The following is a 17,298-nucleotide window of genomic DNA, read 5'->3' as shown; positions in this document are numbered from 1 at the left end:
AAGCATAGATTACACACATGTAAGAGCTAACATGCACAGCCTTCAGCCTTGCCAATCAACTTCTCCTTTCTTTTACAAAATTCATGCCCCACAGATGGATTCCAAACTGCTTGGAAGGAGAAGTGTCTGTAAAATGGAAAATCAACTTATTCTCTGGCATCTAAGAGAGAAATTTGACTTCAAGAAAAGAAGCCCGTTCTCCAGTTTGCGTTTAATGGTAATTTCCTTCACAGACATCACTGCAGTTTGTTAAGCCTTCAACTTGAAACCTGTATTTTAGAAGTACATTAACATGTAATTTCAGCCAGCTTCTGTGGGATTCCATGAATAGGAAGACCCAGATACTGAATGAGAAAATCATGATTTTTCCTGGCTGCTGTATGCAGTAGAAACCAGGCAAAACCAACCTTTCTAAGGTATTGTAGAAATCTCTTAGATCCTGTTGCTATTTCCTAGCAGCACAAAACAACTGCTGAGGTAGACAGTTGGACACTCACTCCCTCTATGCAGGAATCCTTGAAGTGACAGGCTCTCCAACCCAAACAAAGGGAAGGACAATTCCTCTTTCTTCAGAGGAACAATTCCAAATACTGCTTTCCTCTTTGTTTTGAAGCCTATTTAATTCCAGCAAGATCAAAAACTGCAAACACTGTCATTTTCCCAACAAGGTATTGGGCTGTCTCTGGCTGTCCTGCTTGTTTTTCCTAATCAGCCTCAGTTTATGATACATCTATGGGCCACAATTCTCCATTCAGCAGTACTGTTTTTCAGTGATGTACTTCATTTGTGGCTTCCAACAGTTTCTGCTTTCCTGAATCATGAAAGGAAAATGTTCTTCAAGCCAGTTATGTAGTCTCACAGCACTATTCCACATCACAATATTACAGTAATTTTACGATTATAAGCCGCAGCATTTTGACTAAAATTTTGGTCCAAACCCAAACTGTGGCTTATAATCAGGTGCGGCTTATATACGGACAAAGAACAAAAAGTTGCTGTTTTAGTTTGGAGGACAGGTGTCTGCTGAGAAAGGCAGGAACTTCTCTTTGAAATGGAAAATGTAAACCCCCTCCCTCCAAATTATTATAATTTTGAAATCAAGGGGCTTTCAGGCAAAAATACGGAAATTAGGAATAACAGTTCTTTTCTAGGGAAATTAAAATAGAAATACAGTACTACAAAGAAACAAACTCCAAACCCTGACAAAGTCAGAGTACAACCTGACACCCCGTCAGGCAGGGTGTTGGTAGCAGTCCCATTAAATGGTGGCTGCATCCTCCTGCAGTGACAGATGTGATTCAGTTGAAGCAGTGCTCCTGCAGAAGGTGCAGTTTCCCTCCGGAGGTCCAGTGGTGATGTGGAGAAATCCAGTGTTCCTCTGGAGTCCAGTGGAGAAAGGGGCTCCCTTAGTGTCCCAAAACCTTTGTTTTTATCTTGGTAAGAAGTGTTGGGCTCTTCCCCCTGGCTGGAGCAACTTTCAATGGGATGCAGTAATTTTATCAGTCCCACAGTGGGACTCAATGGGCCATTAGCAGACAATGACTCCCTGGAGGAAGGATGGGTTGTGAAAAGATAAAGAACAATGCCCCACCTGGTTTCAGTGGATGGCCCATTAGCAGAATATCTGCTGTTGAGATAAGGATCACTGTCCCCACGCTCAACAGATGGTGATAGAAAATACCTTTTATCACATCCTGTATTGTAACGTGTGGCTTATAATCAAGTGCGGCTTATGTATGGACAAAGAATGAAAAGTTGCTGGCACCCGGAAGTGCGGCTTATACTCAGTGTGGCTTATAATCGTGAAATTACTGTACTTTTCCAGGAGCACTACAGAGCATCAGGGTCTAGAGCAGCACTGCTTCACAGCTCTTGTGTGAAGTACTCTGTGAATAACTGATAGCTTGTTTTGGTCAATTACTACTGTTTTTAATAATAAATATTCACACAGCAAAGCCACTTCACCAAATAGTAATAGTCTTTGCTCCATACAGACATGGAGTAAGAGCAATGTCATCCAACAGGCTGGGGAACAGAGCGGCAAATTCAGCCTAAGAGGAGGCTGAGTGGGAGCTGAAAGCATGGAGTATTGGCAGAAAGTTTTCCCATATTTTTGAGAACACTGAAGAGGTCTCCTTGAGGCACAATGGCATCTGCTACCTGAACAAGGACACAGGAGTCTCTTTGAGTGCCCTCCATCTTCTCTCTCCATTAACTCAATTTATGAGATGTTTTAGAGAGCATTCAAGGACCAGGCTTGGAAGTGGCAATTACTCTGCTGTCACAGGTTTTACATCTTTACTTTCTATTCTACAGTCTCACTCTGACCTTGTATGTACTCTGAGGGAGTGACTATACTAAGTGCAGGATTAAGAAAGCAAGAAAATTTGATTCTTTCTTCAGCAGTTGGCCCCTTCAGTAGCAGCTTTGCCTCAGATCAGGGCAGGGTAGACTGTGGATATGAACAGGGTCTGTGACACGTTTATGAATACACAACACCACAGTGAAAAGTGAATGTTATCCCATCCTTGTGAACCAGCTGTAGAGACAAAATTTAGCAGCAGTTTTTCAGCTTGGCTGTGGTAAAGATTCCTTTCCTTTCCATTAAGGTTTTTCCTAGGCTTCTTGGTAGACAAATTTTTAACAGGATAAGGCTGCTGATACAGGGCACCGGACCACTGACAGGAATGACATTTAGCCTAACTAGACATATTTAATGAAGAACACAGATGTCAGATCGCCAGGACAAAGGCATGAAGGTTGGCCACTATCCCTGATCTCCTTCACAAAGATATCCAGAGCCTAGGAGCCACTGCTGGGAAAATAAAGGGGCTACTACAACATATACCAGTTACGATTTCTCTTCAGATTTTTCAAGTTTGCATGTCAAGAATTACAACTTCCCTAGAGAACACATATGAAGAACTAATCTAAAAAAAATAATTTCCCAAACAGTTAAAGCCATAAGCATTGTTTTTCTGACCACTAAAACTGTGACAGCTTGATTCTTCAGGGCAGTGTGACAGCCAGGGAGGTCACCACCACCATTTACCAGAGCTCACAAGGGGTGCTGCCATGGGGAACTCCCAAGTGCATTCCTCCTTCTCCTGGACTACTTAGGGGGCTTTTTCCTAGATGCAATTCAAGGCCACAGCTTTACACTCGGCTAGTTTCTTTTGAGAACTAGGATCCCTGCAAACGCCTGCTTCTCAAACGCTTCTTTTTTCACACCCTGCTGTTGCTGGTGAGAAGCTTTCCCTCTTCTGCCCTCACACTCAGCTTCCCATCCTGAAATTCAGGTTCTTGACATGCCAGAAAAGCCCCTGATGATGAAATCACATTTGCCAGGGCTGGTCCCACCTTTCTGAACACATTCAATCAAAGAAATATTGCATCAATGAGCACTGCTTTTCTTAACATAGTAGAGTTTTTCACATCTTTCAGTCCCCAGAATGGAGTGCCAGATTTCCTCCTTAGTCCCTCCTGGGATCAGTCCCTCCAAACCACATCTAAGCCTCAGTCTAACAGGAATCCAGCCAGCACTCCAGCCTACGTCAGCTTGTACTGTCACTCACAACAAGCACATTTGCACAGGAGTCATGACAGACTCAAATCTGACAAAATTCATACCAGAAATCTTGGCAAGAAAAAGGAGCTGCCAAACATAATTTTGGGAACATACAGAAAGGCATGAGCACCCTTCTTGGCAGCCAGCAGCAGTCAGGACAGTGCCGGAGCTGCAAAAAAGGCTGATGGTAAGGCTCCTTGGGAAGACCAGGAATACATAGCCAAGTGATGCCAACCCAGCTCCTCTCCCAGCGTTCAAGCTCCTGGACCGTCTGTAAAAACATGCTTTTAAAATTTACTTTCATTTACTTTCAGCATTTGTGGCAGAAGAGTCTAGAACATTTTGTGAGCTCCAGCTGCAACTAGGGCAAACACACCAGAAAAGCTTCTCCATCAGGGGCACTTTTTCTCAGTAGCTCCGCACTACATTTATTCGACAACAACCGTGTGGGAGCTCCCCACTACAGCACGGACAGCGCTGCGGCCGGGAGCGGGGCGGGATCCCGGGAGCGGGGCGGGATCTCCGGATAGGGAGAGGGCGGGATCCCGGGGGCTGGGGCGGGATCCCGGGGGCTGGGGCGGGATCTCGAGATAGAGAGTGGGGCGGGATCCCGGGCACTGGGGCGGGATCTCGGGAGCTGAGGAGGGATCCCGGGGGCCTGGGCGGGATCTCGGGGGTTGGGGCGGGATCCTGGGAGCTGGGGCGGGATCTCGGGAGTTGGGGCGGGATCCCGGGAGCTGGGGCGGGATCCCGGGGGCTGGGGCGGGATCTCGGGAGTTGGGGTTGGATCCCGGGGGCTGGGGCGGGATCCCGGGAGCTGGGGCGGGATCCCGGGAGTTGGGGTTGGATCCCGGGGGCTGGGGCGGGATCCCGGGAGCTGGGGCGGGATCCCGGGAGCGGGGGCGGGATCCCGGGAGTTGGGGCGGGATCTCGGGAGCTGGGGCGGGATCCCGGAGGCTGGGGTTGGATCCCGGGAGTTGGGGCGGGATCCCGGGGGCCTGGGCGGGATCTCGGGAGCGGGGCGGGATCCCGGAGGCCTGGGCGGGATCTTGGGAGCGGGGGCGGGATCCCGGGTGTTGGGGCGGGGCCGCAGCCAATCACCGTCCGGAGCAGCGATTGGCGCTCGTTTCCCACGTGACTCAGCGCCGCGCGGTGATTGGCTGCGGCGCGCCCCGCGCGGGCGCGGTGCCGCGGTGACCGGGAAATGGGGACATGGCGCCGGGCAGCGCGCAGGGAGCGCCGGCCGCCCGCAGGTACGTGCACGGTCCCCCCGCCCTCTCCGCCGCCCGCGCTGCCCCGGGGCGGCTGCCGCGGTGACTGGACTCTTCGGGGGGCCGCGGCGTCACCCTTCCCTGCGTGCGGCCTGCGCGGGACGCATGGTGGGCCCGGCGGCGCCGCCGACACTGAGGGGCCCGGGGGTCGTCGCGGGCGGGCGCCGGCGAGTGATGGCGCCTTGTGATCCTTCCCCCGGCAGGAGCGGGCCCGGCATGGAGGGCGGCGGCCCGGCGGCGCACTGCGTGTGCATGGTGTCGGACTTCTTCTACCCCAACATGGGGGGCGTGGAGAGCCACGTGTACCAGCTGTCACAGTGCCTCATCGAGCGCGGCCACAAGGTCCTGGTGGTCACCCACGCCTACGGGCACCGCAAGGGCGTCCGCTACCTCACTAGCGGGCTGAAAGTCTACTACCTGCCGCTGAAGGTGATGTACAACCAGTCCACGGCCACGACGCTCTTCCACAGCCTGCCCTTGCTCAGGTACATCTTCGTGCGGGAGCGGGTGACCATCGTGCACGCCCACAGCTCCTTCTCGGCCATGGCCCACGACGCGCTGTTCCACGCCAAGACCATGGGGCTGCGGACCGTGTTCACCGACCACTCCCTCTTCGGGTTCGCGGATGTCAGCTCGGTGCTGACCAACAAGCTGCTGACGGTGTCCCTGTGCGACACCAACCACATCATCTGCGTCTCCTACACGAGTAAGGAGAACACGGTGTTGCGAGCAGCCTTGGACCCTCGGATAGTGTCTGTCATTCCCAACGCCGTCGATCCCACGGACTTCACTCCAGACCCCTCGAGGAGGGATGACAGTACAATAACAATTGTTGTTGTCAGCAGACTTGTTTACAGAAAAGGTAATGGAGGGTCAAATATAAGGTTGTTTTGGTTGTTTTCTTTGGAAAGGTCTTGGTCAAGTATCACTTAGGCTGTATCTGTGGTATGGATGGAATTTTCACTGGGAGTAGTGAGGTGGACCTTTAGTGTTTGTGAGTTCAAGAAGAAGAAATGTACATTTGTTTTTGTACGTGTTGGGTTCAGACGTTGTTTCCTTTGTTATACTGAAGATACTGAAAACTGCAATTTATAAAATGCGAGGTTTGGCTCATATTGGACATAAGATTTAGGGCCTAATCTATATATTGTGTTAGAAATATTTTAATTCTTTTTTATTTAATCAAGTGGCAGCAACTTCAGTAATTTTTCTTTCCATATTTGTCTCCTAAGAGACAAAAAGACAAGGTATTTTTTTCATATTTTTGTGTACAGCGGTTTAACTGTCTTTAAGAGACTTTTTTTTTTTTTTCACTTCTTCTGCTCTAGAATATGGTTGTAGATGTGGGCTGTGTCATGAAAAGTTCTAAAATCAAATACAATAATGGCTTGCCCTAAATTTTATGTTCATAGGTATTGATTTGCTTAGTGGTATAATTCCTGAACTCTGTCAGAAATATCCAGAATTACATTTCCTAGTTGGAGGAGAAGGACCAAAACGAATCATACTGGAGGAAGTCCGGGAGAGATACCAGCTACATGACAGGTGTGTTCTGTGGATGTCTGTGGCCCTTCAACGTACTTCAGGGCTGGGGAACTGCTTCCTTCCCCCTAATAAACCCCAGAATTTGAGGCTGGAGACCCAAAGGCAAGGGAGGTAAACCAGACACTGAAGACTTTGAGAGCTGGACTATTATCCAGGAAGTTAATTCATATTTCTGTGAATAGGCCCTGAATGAGCCTTCACTCAAGCCATAGAAAACTGACTTAGATATGAATTTATCATACCCCTCTCTGCAGCCATGATGCTTGGATCTCATATGGCATCAGGTGTTAACAGCTCATTTGTGCCATTGCATGTGATGATGACTGCTAGGAATTTATTATTTCAGTATGAAACTCTTGAGCATAGTGCTTGTCTCATGTGTTCTTGTAGTACTACAAAGGTGTTCCCTGGTGCTACCATGTTACCAGAAAGTTGCCATGATACACATGCATTTGTGTATTTCTCTGGGACTTTCTTGATCAAGAAGTTTCATGTTCTCAATTGTTCATTTTCTTTTCTAGGTTTTTTGTTGCCTGTTTTGTACTTTAGTCAGTGAAATTAAAATTGTCAGTATCATTCTTATTTTAATCTTTATTGTTTTCCAATATTTCTTCAAGATGATAGATCCTGATAATTGTATCTTAAAAACTTTTTCGCTTGTCAAACTCAGATTGGTCAGATCTCACATTGAAAATTCAGATAATGCATTTGACAGATCTTTTCAGAGTTATTAACTGAATTAAGCAGTATTTTTCTTGCAGAACTAGAAGGCTCAGTAGCAATGTTCTGGAGGCAAATGTCATTAAAACAGCAACTTCTCCCACCAACTTTATTTTCAGAAGTTTCTTTCAGTGTGGCAATAAAAAACCAGAATCTCCTATTTCTCCATTGCTGGAAAAGATTAGAGAAAAGTAAACTGAGGTGTCCATCTTTGCTCTCTCACTATATAAGTGTGAACCACTGGTACCTTTTTCAGTATGTGTGTAATGCTGTACAGCATTATTATGGTCCAAATCTAGTATTTATCTCTGGGGTTTTTGTTTATTTTTTCCTCTTGTGTGCAGGGTGCGTCTTCTAGGAGGCTTGGAACACCAGGATGTTAGAAATGTCCTGGTCCAGGGGCACATTTTTCTCAACACTTCCCTCACTGAGGCCTTTTGTATGGCTATTGTGGAGGCAGCAAGCTGTGGTTTACAGGTAAAAAAAATACATTTCAATATCTAGAAAGCATGCATCCATTTTTAACAAATTTCACAATGAAATAGTATGTGCTTATAACATTTGATTTCATCTGAGGCTCTGTCTTGACAGAGGTAAGCAAACATTATCCCCATTTACAGATCACCTGGAAGCTGGGACTGAAGGGGTAACTGAAACTGCTTAAGCTCCAGGAAGAATTTTGTGCAGAATTGGGAATAACATGTAGATCTGCTTTCAGTTCTCTGAACTAGCCAGACTGCCTCTCCAAAATACTATTTTGTATGTGCTCCTTTACAGAGTTGTTGGGTAGTTAATGTTCACAAAGATTTACTTAGACATACTTTGAAAGGAACTGCAGAAAAATTGCTTTACTGTGTAGGGATTCAAGACAAATTTGAGATAGAGAAAACAGTAAAAGCCCTTTCTAACTAGTTTACAACTCAGTTTGACAACTCAGAAAGAAGTTGAGTCAATAGCCATAAAGCCATTGAGTCAATAGCCATTAAAATATAAAGAAATCTTATTAAAAAGACAGACTGATAAGAGTACCAAATTTACAGTAAGTATAGAAAATGTGAGTGACTTCAGTTTTTTCTTTACTTCAGTATCCTTTGACAGCAGTTACTACCTAGTTGTAGTTATTCTCTTGCCATCTCTTTTCTGTAGAGGTGAGGAAGTTCTGCAGTTTCTTATTGCCCAATGTTTAGATGTGATTGCACAATGTGAGTCTTATCAACTTCTGATTTCCCTTTAAAATAATAATTCAGATTAATATAAATGTTTTTGCAAGTGTTCAGTAGCCTAGGAAACTGAAATTTTAAGTGTGTGGTAAAATTATTCTCTGCAAATAGAGGTAAGAGTTTTTTTGAGATACTATGGAAGAAATGTCCAAAATCTGGTTACACAGGTTTAGTTGTGTACTGTGGCAAGCACCTTCAGAAAAGGTATTTCATAACCACTCCTTGGACCATGTCTTCTATTATCATGGCACCAAGGCATTGTTCTGGACAATGCTGAAGGAAATCTGCTAGGCTCTGTCTTCTCTGGGTTTACACCTTTAGTTCACATACAGGTCAAGTTCTCATGCCATGATATTTTTCTATTCTTTTAAATAGCTGCATCTAAACAATGTAATAGCATTGTCATTACACAGTTTAATTTTTTATGTTGCATATGTGCTGTTTCTTTTGTTTGTTTTGAAGGTGGTGAGTACAAGAGTTGGTGGGATTCCGGAGGTACTTCCAGAAAATCTCATCATTTTGTGTGAGCCCTCTGTGAAATCTTTGTGTGATGGACTAGAAAAAGCTATTGCCCAGCTTAGATCAGGAACTCTGCCATCTCCACAAACTGTTCATAATGAAGTAAAAACATTTTATACATGGAGGAATGTAGCAGAGAGAACTGAGAAAGTATGTATAATCACTTCTTTTAAATTCTCTGAAAATATATTTCTGAAATAATTCTTGCTTTGAAATATTATTGTGCACATTCACTGTGAAATACTCCAGTGTAATTTTTAGCATGTTTCCTGTCAAACATACATCGTTTTAAAAGGTTCAGAAAATGCTTTTTTTTCGCCAGATACGTTCCTGGATAGGTGATTTTTTTTCTATTTGAATTTTCCAACATGCCATAATTGCTAGTAAATACTGTGAAGAAAAGCTTAGATCTTTAGTTAGATTTTTACTCATTTACTTATTCAAGTCTTCATGTGAAGCAACTTTTCTGGCATAATTGGAAAATGTGCTGCATAAGGTGTATGACAAGGTCATGACAAAGTTTGCCATGTGCTAAAAAATAGTTTAAAATTATGAGAGGTAGTTCAATGCTGGAAGACTGAACACAGCTGGGTTAACATAAGCTGTGGTTGTAATGAAAATTTATTTTCATAGTTTTAAAATCATATTTCAGAACTAGAGCTGCACTTCAGTACAAAAACTGCCTTTAGTGAAGAATGTTGGCTGCAGTAATGTTACAAACACCTGTGGAGATGTCTCTTCTGACTTTACCCCCTGTGTTTAAGGGACAAGAGAGCAGCTGAGCCCCATACCTCTTACTTATATTGTACTCCACTCAATTATATATCCTTCACAAGCCTCCTCAAAGTGCCATGTACAACCAGTTTATTTTATTATTTTCAGGTGCCATGAGTATCATTCATTTTATGATTTTGTAACTGCAAGCAGCATTTGAATTGCAAAGTTTTAACAGACGTTAGCCTAGATTTGAGTTTGCTTTATATAGTCTTCTCTTAAAAAAACCCACCAGTACTTCATGAAGGAAAATGGTTACAGAACTGGTGGAAGTATGCATAGATCTTAAATTGTAAGGAACGGGTGTTAGTTAGCAAGTTGTTAAGTTGCCTGTAGAATTGAGTCTGAAACATTCTTAAGGCAAAAACTGTGTCCTTCAAGCCTTTTTGGAGTGATTTGTAGTGGGTGTGTAATTGGCTACAATAAGTTACTAGTAGCATGTATTTGCTTTGTGCAGAAATTGAATAGTGTTTCTTTAAACAAAAATCAGGAGCTTATTATGATTTGCTTCATTGTTCAAATACAGAGTTTGGAATAGTGCCAAACTCACCTATGAGTTCATCCATCTTTGTGTTTAAAATCTAGTAATTGCATGTTCAGGCTCTTCCTAGGACTAATGTGAAAATGAGATTAGAAACCTTTCAATTAATTAAAACCTCCAACCCTTTCTGTATAATATTACATGAGAGAGAAATCATGCAGCCTTCCTAGTTAATGAAATACTTTTGAAGTGTATAAAAGAAGAGAATGTTTCATATTTCTCCTTAAATAAATGAATGAAATATCTAGAATAAGAGTCATAAATCAGCACTTAGTATCTGCAAAGGTTTTTGGGGTTAATATTCATCTGGTTCCTAAGAACAGATAATTTATTTTGCATGGTGACAGCAAAGTACTGCCAGATTTTTGAGGTTGAAGCAACATGTTTTTAAGGTGTTACTCTCTGTCTCCTCTCTGTTTAGGTGTATGACAGAGTTGCAGATGAGGTGGTTTTACCAATGAAGGAGCGACTCGACAGACTAATGACTCACTGTGGCCCAGTGACTGGGTGTATTTTTGCTTTTTTTGCTGTTCTGAACTTCCTTCTCTTGGCGTTTCTGAGGTGGATGACTCCAGATTCCATTATTGATGTTGCAATCGATGCTACAGGACCTAAGGGTGCATGGACTAAACAGTACTTTTTTGGGAAAAAAACAAGAATTAAAGAAGAACTTCCAAACTCTTAAACTGCTTGAGTGGAGAGAGAAGAATGTGTCGGGCACTAACGGTTTTAATGCTTGCTGACAGAGACATTACTCTTAAAACTCTTTAGTTTCTTTCTGGAGTTCTTGGAAAGAAACTTAGTTCAATGTGCTACCTCAATTTAGGATGATGTTCTTAGTTTAGTTTTGGATTCATGCAAATTTATAGGCATCTCTTTTGCACTGAAAGCTGGGAGGAGAACATGCATTTTTATATATGTCAGAAGCCTTGGAAACAAAAATACAAGATTTTTCTTGATAACTTGAACATTGCAGAAAGGGGCTTAGGGAAAGCATAACACAAAAATTGTTAGCTTACTTTAGTTCCTGCCAGTCCCTGTATTTACAGTGATTTTTATTTTAAGACCTCTTTCAAAATTATTAAAAACTCAACAAAATACACCTTTTTCCTCCTAAGATGAAAATAGCACTTGAAATTAGTCTTAAAATCCATTACCATGGAAATTTCAGAGACTTAGTTCTAGCAGTTGTGTCCCAGTGACAGTGTTTTGCCTGCACAGCATTATTATTTTGAAGTTTTTCCCTAGTCAGGGGTGCTCATCCTGTTGCTAAATCACAATTCCATAATGATTTCCTGATATTTTCAGAGGTGCTAACTTTGTCTCTTCTCTTACATGCGTGAAGGTGATGTAAACCCTATAGCGGTTTTGTTTTTGTTTTTCGGTACATAGGCAAAGAAATGGTATTATTTTGGGATAATACAGCCTTCAGAAACATCTCAGGCCTGAAAACTTCCAGCAGACTGTGCCAAAGTGTGAAGTAACACGTGTGTGAGAGAGCAAAAACTGTGAAGGGCTTAACAAGCACATTTGTGCTTACTTGCTCTCTCCCACCTCCCACCCACCCATCCCTTCCCCCCCACTTATCCCTTCCCCCCCACTTCTCTTTCCACTTCCCCTTACTGATGACCAAAGTGGCATTTCAGTCCATCTCTGGGAGGGACGGCGTTCAGGGTGAATGATTTCACCTCATCCACGTCAGAGACACTGGCTGGCAGGTTCTGCATGTGAAATCTTGGGAAGGTATCCCTTAAGTGGAAATCACCAATGGCTGTGCTTTTCTTGGAGAGACAGACAGAGAGAGAAGGAGCATCTGTGAGGAGTCCTGAGTGATGTGCACATGGGACAAGAGGCAGCACAGCGTTGTGCCAATGTGTGTGAGAAGAGGTGCTTATTTCATTTGTGTCACCCACCTCTAAAATTGCCCCTTGTCAATTTTGCACTGGGTTAATTTAATTTTCCAGCATCACTAATGATGACAAGCTTACTCTTTTATGACTGGAATATTGTGTGCTGTCACACACTGCATTAATATTATAACTGTGCAATATGAAAATACTGTTTCCAAGCCCTTGAAGGGTATTATTTAACACATTACTTCTGCCAAATTCATGTTGTTTGGGTAGAGATGTATAATTAAACAAGCATTTTATAATTTCACTGAACATATTTTCATGAAACACAAAGTAGTGTAAATAATTGCCATATATAAAGTCTATTTTCTTTTACTAGAATTTTTAGCCTTTGATATGTAACATACAGCCTGTAATATTACAATTTGAGTTTTTCAGACTGCATTAAAAGTGAAAGCCATCCAAAATGGTGCCACAAGGTTTAAGGGTAAATGGATAGAATTAAACTAATATTTTACTTTTCTAAGTTATTCTTTTTTTTATATTATTTAAGCATTCAGATTTCTAAACTTTTGAAAATACTGATTGTCACACCAGGGAAATGTTATACACACATATACACACATATATATATGTATATATATATGTATACACATATATATGTATGTATTTTTAGTAATATTTTGTTTGTTCTCTTTTATTTATATTTGGTTTCCTGCAACATCTGCAAGCACTAAGGATTGTGTGTATCTGTTCAAAATACTTTTTTCTTTTGTGGAACATTCTGTGCTTATGAATAACATAATAAAACCTTGTTATGGTCTTGTTTGCAAGACCAATGTAAAGTTTATCTAGAGGTTTATTTACCTTTCCATAAGAATGGATAAATTTCACTAATATGTGGGAATATATAACTAGAAAATACAGAACTACAAAGCATAATGCTGCTTTCTACCACTGGTTGTTTGAGTTCTTATTGGAATGTTTTTTAATAATCATCTTTCTGTACAAGCTGCCATACAAACTTAACCCATAGCTGGTTCCTCAAATAACACCACTTTTATTATGCAGAACTCTGTGAGAATGATTTGCTCACTGGCCTTGTGCAGTGGGGTAAAGGATGATGCCACAGAAACATTTGCAGTTTTACAAAACATCAGTGGGTAAAATGAAAAAGGTTAGATAAAATAAACAGACTACTAAAAAAATTTACTGAGATAATGAGTGTGGTTAGAAAATAATAAAACAACTTGTTAAAAAAATTAAATGCTTCAGTTGTGCTTTTAGGTAACATTTCATTGTTGTGAAATACCTGGGAAATGTCAGCAAAGAGAGAGTGACATTAATTAAGCAATATCTTGCACAGAGCAGAGCCTCTGGTGTGTAGGAGAAGAAGGAAAACCTGTATAAAAGGTCCCCACAAACTGCAATGAAATTTAATCCCCAAGCACAAGAAGAAGTGTTTCCAATACATTATGTGCAGACCCTGAATTAAGGTGTTGGTAATTGAAAATTGTAGGTTAAACCATGCAATACACCATACAAGAATCAAGTAATGTATGGATATAAGAATAGTCTTTCAGGCTGTGTTTTACTGGGTGTGGATAGATCTGTAAGAAGGTAAATACTGTAATTTACTTTTTTTTGTGGTCAAGTTTTTCTGCATCTATTTATATTTTTCCCTATTTTTCACTAGTCCCTTTTTTCATATATGCTTTGGCTTTTATTGTAAAAGTCACTCTGATGCTTTCTGCTTTAAAATACAGACTTTTTGTAAATACATAAAAGAATAATCAATCTCAAAATGGTTTAATATTTTGATTTTTTAAAATTAAAAGTATTTCAATATTTTTGTGTTTAATTGCTATCATTTAAAGAACTCATTATATTTGCCGTGCATCATGACACTTAGTACTATGTTGACTTCCACAGTTTTCACTAATGACTTGAGCATTGACATAGATAACAGTTGGAATTTTTTTTAAGGGAACAAAACTAAAGGCAGGATGGGGTTATGCATCTGAATTTATAATTTTACCAAAATTAAACATTTTTCTTGTAAGCCTAGCAGGTAGATTAGGTTGCTTTCAGATCCTGACCTGTTTCCACACTGCCATAACTCTAGGGATGCTACTTGTGCAGGATTCATCAGACTTTAACTGTGCATGGCTGGTTGTCTTGTACATGCTGGCTCTTCAAGCTGCTTGTGTAAGGGCAGGGACCGGTGCATTCCCTGGGAACACAGGCACTGGCTGCTGCTGGAATTTGCTGTCTGCCTGCCCAGGCAGCAGCAGGAGTTTCAATAACCAGACCCTACCCATTGTGATGGGTGGCAGATAGGCGAGATGAATCCCACATTGGCTTGGGAGCAACCAGTGAGTCACTCTCCACATCTCTCTTTAAAAGCAGGAGTGTTGTAAGTGTGCTGACCTAAGGATGCAAATAAGGCAAGGCTTGTGTGGGAGGTGTCATTTATTAGATCAAACTGATAGAAAAGAAGTAGCCAGGCTCTATAGGGTCATCTTTGTTCTCATCTCTTCTGTTTGAGTGTCCCTGACTCTTTTTTTTTTCCTTTTTTTGAATACATTTGATATTCTAATCCCAACTACATACATTAGAAATGCACTGCTGTAATTTGAAGTGTGTGTAGCATAAGAATAGATCAATATCTCTTTGAAGTTCTTTGAGCTGAGGATCCCTCAAACTTTTATTTCCTTGCCAAATTCTTCAGGTCACCTCTGATAATTCTCCCTAAAAGTTGGATAAAGTTAAGGTGAACCTTATGGGAAATGAGATGTTTTCTAAACTGGATTGCCTCTTTTTTCCTGCTTATTCTTTGCATGTTTGTAAACTAAGCATATCTACACACTGCCTTTCCAGCTTTTTGGAGGATCTAGTAAACCTCTTCTATTTATCATCTCATGGCAATTGTTTTTAACGATTAATATATTTTTTGGATATTTTGATTTAACAATATAGTAATTATCCTAGAGTTAAGAGTGGTTCATGGACTAGTTGGGGCATCTTGCAGAAGTTCTCAGTGAGGTGTGTTTTTCTGCAGGGGGCTGACTTGTTCACTCATGTCTATCAATGGGGTTGCATAATCCACCTTGCTCAGCTCACAGCAATGACGCTCAAAAGAGCAAGGGAGGAACAGTGACAATCCTGTGTCTGCACTGTCACTGCTCTTGTGCTCTGCCTGTTCTCACGCCTACACAGTGTTGCTCATCTCTCTAGTTTCAAAAATACCAGAGATTTCTGAGAGATCACACCCGATCTACTTGTGGTTTGCCTGACTACCACCTTCACCAGTATTCATACTTTCCACCAAGCTGTTCAGCTGTCTTCCTAATGATGATTTTCTTTTACATCCACTGCAGTAATTTTCCTAGTGCTCTTGTGCACCAAGGGCAGATTAAGAGATTACACAAGTTTTTCTCAAATGACTCACTCAATAATTTAACTGAAAATCTTTATTTGTCTTTTTCTGAAGCCAGGAGAGTGATTTTGTTGCTACACAAATAGTTAGTCCTTCTGGGAGAGTCATGTTCCAGTGACTCCTTCCAAGCAGTCAAACTTTCTCAAGGTTTTCTAGAGCACTTGAAGAGCTCTTTGGTATAATTCCATTAGGGATAAGATAATTTCAGTGGAAATCACCTGATTTTCAGTTTCTTTTACTTTTCTGAGTTTTATGGACATGTACAATTCTATACACCATCTAGCAGGCTGATTATGAAAGAAACCAATGAATCTCCTTTGCAACCAAAAGCCAGTTTTCTGTTTTTTCTCTTAAAAAGTGCTCTTCCTTCTTGCTTATGTCCTGTTGAGAGCCAGTTTTGGAAATCCTACATGAGAAGGATTTCTCCATCATTTAGGCTGACTTTACTTTGTAATGGTCTTAATATTTTTATGTGTTCTTTTTCTTTGCATCCTACATTTTGTTCTTTACAGCTTTTACTATTCCTCTGGCTTCAGGAGGAACGTTTTCATTATCAGATTTTTCTGGGCTGACCATTCCATTTTTTGGTCCACCTTTGTTTTCTAATTTCTCGTCTTTGTTTCTCAGCTGAGCAGAATTAGCTGCCAATAAACCAATGTGTTTTTCTGTGATTCCTTAACTGAACATCTCTTGTCCTGTAATCTGTATATTCAGCTGTCTTGTCCTGTGGAAAACTATATTAAAGTGATTAAAAAGAAGAAATTTTCCTCCTTTGGATTCATAAGTACTATAGTTTCTACAGGTATATGATATTACTGTCTAAGGAAATGTGGATGTAATGCTTTTGTAAGAAGCTATGTAAGAATGTAATAATTCAGAATTTTAGAAAAATTGGTTCACTTGAGAAAATTGCTTGGGTTGTTTTATCTCTCACATATTTTATATAGCATTTTAGTGCACCTGGGAGAGCTGAGCACTGGAGACAGCAAGGTGATAGCAAGGTACTAAACCAACTATACTGCAATAAACCAAAAGAAATTACATCTAAAATGCCCAGAGAAATAATTTGCTGTATAATTTCTGTGTGCAAATCCACCATCTCTTTGGGATCTCTAAGACAGGAATTATCTTGCTCTTTTCCTTGACAGATGTTGGAATTGAAGGCTAAGACAACCTGGGCAAAAAGGAGAATCAAGTAAGAAATAAAACCTCCTTCTGTGGCACATATAGGAAAATAAGAATAAATAAAAGTTTAAAATAAAAAGAGATGGAGTGTTCTACACAGATTCAAATAAATACATGCAGAAAAAAAACCTTTGTTCTCTATGGAAACCATGTGCCTTTAGCTAGTAAAAAGGACAGTTAAAGAAAGGCTGCATCATGTTCACTTTCAAATATTACACCTTTGAATCAACAGATGATAATGTAAAAATATTTCTGAAACAGAGAATGCTGTTGGAAGAGATATCAATACACACCATTCTACCCCCAAGTAATGGAAAAAACTGACATGTTATCATGTGTTTCTTTTTTGTGCAATTTCTATGTATTTTTCTCCTCCTAGAATAACTTTGACTTCTTAGCCCTGGCTTTGGCCATGGGAGTTTATTTCAAATTATTTCATGATGATGCTTTTCTTTGACATGTTTGCCTTTGTTCTGTATCTGAGTACCAGCAAGGCCTGTTCTCAAGATGGAAATGACAGAAATGTGTTATTTTTGCAGCACTTCAGAACAATTTCTGCAACTTTATCTATGCAGTCTTTGTAAATGGAACTGCTACCTCAAAGAATAAATCTAATGTGGATGTATAGGCTTCCAGGTGGTATGGAGAGCATCTGTATGACAA

The 17,298-nt window shown here is 41.2% G+C and overlaps 1 protein-coding gene across 1 annotated transcript; it reads left to right on the top strand.

Moving 5' to 3' along the window:
- The first annotated feature begins 4,929 nt into the window (after nt 1–4,929).
- Nucleotides 4,930–13,766, top strand: PIGA (phosphatidylinositol glycan anchor biosynthesis class A). The gene is made up of 5 exons (XM_033053265.1): nt 4,930–5,701; nt 6,252–6,384; nt 7,449–7,581; nt 8,787–8,993; nt 10,580–13,766. The coding sequence occupies exons 1-5, from the start codon at nt 4,945–4,947 to the stop codon at nt 10,841–10,843; spliced, it is 1,494 nt and encodes a 497-aa protein (XP_032909156.1). The 5' UTR covers nt 4,930–4,944; the 3' UTR covers nt 10,844–13,766.
- Nucleotides 13,767–17,298: the final 3,532 nt, after the last annotated feature.

This window comes from Catharus ustulatus, chromosome 2 (assembly GCF_009819885.2).
Source record: "Catharus ustulatus isolate bCatUst1 chromosome 2, bCatUst1.pri.v2, whole genome shotgun sequence".
In the NCBI taxonomy this organism is placed as follows: Eukaryota; Metazoa; Chordata; class Aves; order Passeriformes; family Turdidae; genus Catharus; species Catharus ustulatus.
Note: the sequence above shows the minus strand (reverse complement) of the source record. Positions and strands in the feature narration are given on the sequence as shown.

Coding starts and splice junctions, on each gene's coding strand:
- PIGA (XM_033053265.1), top strand. CDS start 4,945: ATGGTGGGCCCGGCGGCGCCGCCGACACTGAGGGGCCCGGGGGTCGTC. Junction 6,385..7,448: donor AGATACCAGCTACATGACAG/GTGTGTTCTGTG, acceptor TCTTGTGTGCAG/GGTGCGTCTTCTAGGAGGCT. Junction 8,994..10,579: donor TAGCAGAGAGAACTGAGAAA/GTATGTATAATC, acceptor CTCTCTGTTTAG/GTGTATGACAGAGTTGCAGA.